This window comes from Necator americanus, chromosome I, assembly GCF_031761385.1.
Source record: "Necator americanus strain Aroian chromosome I, whole genome shotgun sequence".
NCBI lineage: Eukaryota > Metazoa > Nematoda > Chromadorea > Rhabditida > Ancylostomatidae > Necator > Necator americanus.
The window spans coordinates 20,866,332-20,872,455 of NC_087371.1; the positions used below are offsets into that span (position 1 = coordinate 20,866,332).

At 43.0% G+C, this 6,124-nt stretch overlaps 3 protein-coding genes across 3 annotated transcripts; 1 reads left to right on the forward strand and 2 right to left on the reverse strand.

Annotated features, from left to right (window-relative positions):
* Positions 1–1,315: 1,315 nt before the first annotated feature.
* Positions 1,316–1,696, forward strand: RB195_006367 (uncharacterized protein; the record flags this gene model as incomplete). Its single annotated transcript, XM_064179411.1, has 1 exon — positions 1,316–1,696. The coding sequence occupies one exon, from the start codon at positions 1,316–1,318 to the stop codon at positions 1,694–1,696; it is 381 nt and encodes a 126-aa protein (XP_064036368.1).
* A 2,792-nt stretch (positions 1,697–4,488) lies between these two features.
* RB195_006368 (uncharacterized protein) lies at positions 4,489–5,082 on the reverse strand (the record flags this gene model as incomplete). Its single annotated transcript, XM_064179412.1, has 1 exon — positions 4,489–5,082. One exon carries the CDS (start codon positions 5,080–5,082, stop codon positions 4,489–4,491), a length of 594 nt encoding a protein of 197 aa, XP_064036369.1.
* An 11-nt stretch (positions 5,083–5,093) lies between these two features.
* On the reverse strand, positions 5,094–5,441 carry RB195_006369 (uncharacterized protein; the record flags this gene model as incomplete). Its single annotated transcript, XM_064179413.1, has 1 exon — positions 5,094–5,441. The coding sequence occupies one exon, from the start codon at positions 5,439–5,441 to the stop codon at positions 5,094–5,096; it is 348 nt and encodes a 115-aa protein (XP_064036370.1).
* Between the last annotated feature and the right edge of the window lie 683 nt (positions 5,442–6,124).

The window sequence follows — 6,124 nt, forward strand, 5'->3', positions numbered from 1 at the left end:
GAATCTTCCTTTACTTGCTCTGTCGATAGCCATGTCTGTTTCTTTCAGTTGGAGATGATTTCTGCTTCGTTTGCCTTACATTCCTTAACTTACTCATCCCATTTGAGGAGGCGTGATTTCGACCGTTAGAATAAGTTGATTGCTGGGCGTTGTGACCATCTCCTATAACAAGCGTGACCGTGATTTCCCATGACCACGAAATCAAGTAGTCTAGCGCTGTCGTTGTAGAACATACTGAGAGGGATTTCGTGAATCACTTCGAAAATTTCGTGTTTGCGATTACTAAGAAGTCGGATATGGCGCAGTCGGAAAGACTTTCGCTGTCTGCACGATCGATCGGAGGTTCGAATCCTCCTTGGTGCTCATTAAGCCTTTCATCCTTTCAGAGTTCATAAATTGGTACCACTTGTCTGGGAGAATAAAAGCACTGACTTGACGCATCGACTAACCCCACCATGTAATTGTATAGGCCAGCTACAGATTCATAAGCCTCCAACGGTTCTGAGCTGAAGTGAACGTGGGGGTGCATCCCAAGCTGATTGATTAACGCCAGAAACTTTGAACTTTTCCTTTATATATTTTATTAGCAACGAAGTCACTTGCTCAGTAAACGCATCCGCGTACGAGCTTTCGAGAATTAATGAGGTCTTTTCACCAGCCTATTCAAGTAAAACCAATTCTTAAAGATGTGGAATACGTGATAATCGGAGGGGGATATGTTAGGAGGGTAGGAGAAGGGGTCGATTTTTTGATGGTTCTCCGTAACTAAATGGAGTTGCGCGTTTTTATGAAGGACATGCTTTAGAGCTCGTGGAGTAGAGTGCCCAACTCTCATCTCCAGTAACTAGGTGTTTTAGAAACTCCTTTCGATGCAGGCGGCGAGTTAGAGACTGACAAATGAATACCTGTGTGTACCGCATGCCATATGTCAAGATATGAGAGATCCGTCGGGTCAGCAGTTTTCTGTAGCTGAGGGCATGGAAACGTCTGAGGACCGTATTCTATCATATATTCCATACTATGTATACATTATATATCTTTATTTCGAAGCCTTTAACTTGAACTTGAACTACTTCGTCGCAGTAGACATCTTGGGTAAAGTGTGGTTGGGGGAGGGAAGTGAACTCGCTCTTATTTCTTGAAGTATATAGCTATTAGGGTGTTCGGAAAGTATCTGTCGAAAACTTCGCAGTAGTTTTTCGCAAATTTTGAGATGTACTGCAAGTTCCCGTTTTAAATATATTATATAAGGACACTACCGCTTGTATATACATAACATATCTGACTCCCTCTTCCTTGCCTATTTCATCCTATAATGGCCGAAAATTCCACGCATATTCAACACGTACTCCTTCACAAGTTCGAATTTGGCCACACCGCTGCTGAAGCCCATCGAAACTTAAGTCAAGTATTTGGTACTGAATCCCCTTCTGAGCGGTCTGTGCGCGCCTGGTTTCAGCGCTTCAAAGCCGGAAACAAGAAACTCGAAGATGAGCCTCGCTATGGTCGACCGACTGCAATATCGTTCGACGAACTGAAAAATCTAGCGGAGCAGCATCCATATGAAGGTGTGCGGTATTTTGCTGGCAGTCTTGGCTGCTCGCTGTCCACCGTGAACTATGGACTGCGATCTCCCGGAATGGTGAAAAAGTTCGGTCAATGGCTCCCACATGCACTGAGCGACGGCAACCGCTAAAGACGCTTGGAGATCTGCACTCAGCTGCTCTCCAGAAGCCGCAGATTCGACTGGCTGAACACCATTGTCACTGGAGATGAAAAATGGGTCCTTTATGTCAACCACACCCACAAATGTGCGTTGTGCACTGGCAGTGAAATGCCGGATCCTTTCGTGAAAGGTGAAATCCATGAGAAGAAGGTCATGTTCGAACTCGTAGAAGCAGTAATGAGGTGCTTCTGTTTGCAAAGTTTTCCCAGACGATTAGAATGTCGGACTGTTATTCAAGTTTCAGCTTCGCATTTACGCCGATTCCGACCTCCCTACCCTTCCACCCTTGGTCGTACGAGGCCTCATCTTGACAACTTTGAGGTCAATCTTTCTCTATCAGGTTCTTGTTCCCCATAGATACCGCGCCAGTCTTTAATACCGATGTTATGATGATAAGACAGCTTCGAATATATTTTTTTTGATCGCCATTCGTTTTCGCGATCTTTTTGCAGATGGTAATCGTGAACTACTCGCTATCTCTATCTGTTTATGCAGAGATCATAACAGATCAGTTGTCACTTTCTTGAAACATTGTCCTTAAGTCTCGTTTTTCAATTCTGGAAAATAGTCTATCTGAAACTTCCTTTTTTATTTAATTCCTAAGCATAGTTAATCAACCGTATTTTTTTCTAGGGGGTTTGCATTCATTTGCCCTCACGTCTCAGCCTTCATGTCACGAAGCGTAATTAAGTTTTTAGGTTGCTCTTTCCGTTGAACTTATAATATTCCATGTTCTTCATTTATCTTGCCATTGATCCTATCCATTCTCCAGTTTCAAGTGACTGAGTTACTCAGCACTTCATCGGCTATTTATTCGAAGGGAGTGCAAGCGTTTACAAGGTTGACCACTCCATCTTTGGTTTGCCTACAGGAGAAAGAAGTGTTTTGCACAGCTGATGATGATGGGGAACGGTAAAGAGGGTCCCAGTGGATTCTCCGCGAATGCCTCCGAGACATAACGTGTCCAGTGGATATGCCGGCGGATACGCGAACATATCTCGACGAAGTCACGCTTCAGTCGTTCATAAAGATGCAGACAACCGTCTTAGATGTTCTTCTAGCCACAGAGACGCAGAAAACTGCGGAGTTACAAGAAAATATGCAAAGATGGTATGAGCTGTCGAAATTACCGAATAAGTCAAAGAAAAATAGTGTTAGATAGAAGTACATGGGATTTTGGATGGTGTTCTAACAAAGAAGGGGAGTGAGTTTGTCTTTATATCATTTTCAGAAAGTCTAGAAATCTTACGAAATTAGAACTCTTTTTCTTCCTGTAAGTTCCAAGAAGTCAGAGATACAGAAGGCCCCTCTGTCCAGAAATAAATTAGGCTACAAAAAAGCTTGGGAGTTACAGGATAACGATAATTCTCATTACCGTTAGTTTTGAAAGCTGGAATGTTCCGTTTTAACGAAAATTTTTATGCACGTAAATTGAAGTTATTAGATACATCCTTATCTCATATTTCACGTGAGGATTTCTCTTGCTTGTGGTAGGATTACAAAATTGAGATCAACTCACGTCACAAAATTGCAGTGAATGTATCTGATTCTCCAAAACAATGTAGTGGATAGTGAATTATATCCTAGCCGGTGATGCAGCGTATGATTAGCGGTAGATAAGCAGAGCCAACTATTTAGGTGCTAACGAAAGTGAATCTCTTCAGGACACGCGTCTTCGCTAATTGCTCTGACGAGGCATGACCGGGGCATGCTCTAAATTCCGCCGGGACCCTCTTTACACGCACCCCCATAATGTACTATCCCGTATACAAATACTCCACCTGAAATCCGGACCACCTCAGATTCGTGGGATGATGCCTTTAAGAATGGGAAATAAAAAAAAAGAACCAATACTTTGATAAAATCGATATTGTTGGACGATACGGTCATAATAGTGGCTAGCGGATGCCAAAAACCAAACTACATTGCTTCTAAAGCAAAAGCGTGCTCAAATCAGTAAGTTTGATATGATCGATGAAAGGATCAGTATTTCCGCACAAGAAGTCTGTCCTCTGCGCCATGTTCCGAAGTGTCTGCGTGCTAAATTTAGTCGAAATCGGAGAGATTCGTTAACGGAACATATATACCCACATGCCCACACATATGCATGCGTCAGTACAGGTTGTCTTTTTTATATCCATCACTGTTTTTGTCTGGCTAACTTTCAATACGAATTTCTCAACGAAGCACCTAACAACACCAACTTTGTATACGTCCCAGTTTTCTTTGCACCCTTCTGATTGGTTCTACTTGAATGAGCCGCCAGGAAAACCTAATTGATTATCCGCTAGCTCGCGGACGCGATGCGTGTACATGGATGGCGCATTGTAAAATGTGAAAATTCGTACAGGAAGGTAGTTTTCAGAACGAGTAGGGTAAATGAACATTTTACAACTCGTAATCTACACACTAAACCCTGTATTTTCCTGGAGATCCCAACATCGTCAGTTTCGTGGTATGTGATTTGAAATACAGAAAAATTTTCATATTTTGTCCATTTATTGTCATCAAAAAAATTCTTACACTAGAAAAAGAAATCGAATTTGGTTGGAAGTTTGAATTTAAACGCCATAGTCAAAAAAGCATTTTTTAGAATTTTTGAGATTGATTTTCCTGTGATTCTTCTAAGCAGACGGTTATTAGGTTGAGTCGAAAGTTCTCGGACAAATTGACAAGATTTTTATTTATTTTACAAATTTTAAACGATAACTGTAAACCATTTGAAGTATGCCCTATTGGCATCGATTGTCTTCTGCCAACGTTTAGGCAGATCGTAGATGCCCTTGTTCCAGAACGCTGGGGACTGCTTCTTGAAGAACTGCTCGAGTGCCTTTCTGATGTCGTCGCGGATTTGGAAGTCTTGACCATGACCGTGACGCTGGAGATAGGGAAAAAAGTGGTAATCCGAGGGAGTCAGACCTGGGGAATACGGTGGGTGTGTTAAAATGGCCCAACCTAGTTTCATCAGTGGCTTTGGTCGTTCTTGCAATGTGCGGCCGAGCGTTGTCGTGCTGGAAGTAGACTTCGCGCTGCTGCGGGCATGTTTTTTCGAGATTTGTCTTCAAATTGTTCAGTTGCTCAGTGTAGACGTCTGCAGTCACTGTACATCCCTGAGGGAGCAGCTCCCAGTATTTGACGCCGTGCTTGTTCCACCAGATGCAGAGCATAACCTTTTTGGCATGTACGTTGAGTTTAGGGGCGTCTTCTGCATACGTACCTTTGTCAACCCATTGGGTACGTCGGTGAATGTTAGAATAAGAAATCCACTTCTCATCTCCGGTGGTTATGTGACCAAGCCAAGTGTGGGTGCGCTTGAGCGTGAGGAGAGAAAGTGCCGTATCAGCGCTGCAGTCCATGTCATACTGCGTCAGAGCATGTGGTACTCATCGACTACTCTGTGGTAGTCTGTGGTTTGACCCATCCCAAGGGCGACTGTCAGTTCGCGAGTGGTTTGAAACGGATCGGCTTCCACCTGTCTCCGCAGCAAGACCAAAACCAACTCCATCGGGCGTCCCGAACGATATTGATCTTCAATGGAATAGTCGCCTGACGCGAGCTTTGAGTGCCACTTGTAGACCGTACTTCTAGCGGGGGTGTGCTCCTTGTAAACTTCCTTCATACGTCTATCGATATCCGCGGGTTCTTGGCCAGATAGATGGAGAAAGAGTATGACGTTGCGGTGGGGGAGTGACGACGGCTTGGAATTGTGCGGCATGGTGGCAGGAAAGGAACTGGCTCAGTGTAATTGTTAACATACACTTTGAAGAGCCTTTTTTACTTTATCAAACGGTAGCTAACACATTCATTTTTGTCGGCTCTTTGCTGAGTGATGATCTCTAGAAATCATCACCACCACATTGTCCGAGAACTTTCGACTCAACCTAATACTTTGATTTGTATTGAAAAATGTGTAGCGACTAATTTTGACGGATTTCAAATTAATCGTCGAGTAAGCCTGACTTGTTTAAAAGACCGTTTACAGTCGGGTTCGCATTTGTTGATCATCATTGCAAAGCGGACGTGTACTTGCACTTCGAAGGCGTTTTCGTTTGAATGGATGTCCGTTCTAGGATGTGGTGAAACACAGTAAAACCAGTTGACCATCCTCAGACTGTTTCAACCGACTATCGATGAAATTCTGGTGGTATCCATGAAAGCTTTTGAGACTACATTTCGTCATAAGACATTCTGAAGATAGTATCTTAGCTAACACTCGCTAACTACTAGATAGGGTAATCGTTTTTTGAAAATATCTGTTCTAAGAGAATTATGGTTGCAGAGCTGCGAAGATGACACTAAGCTCTGTTAAACGCATTCAAAAAATATGTGGTTATTTAAAAAAAAAGTGGTTGCTTTCATGCGAAATCTGCAATGAGAACGTTGGCTTCTATTTCGAAG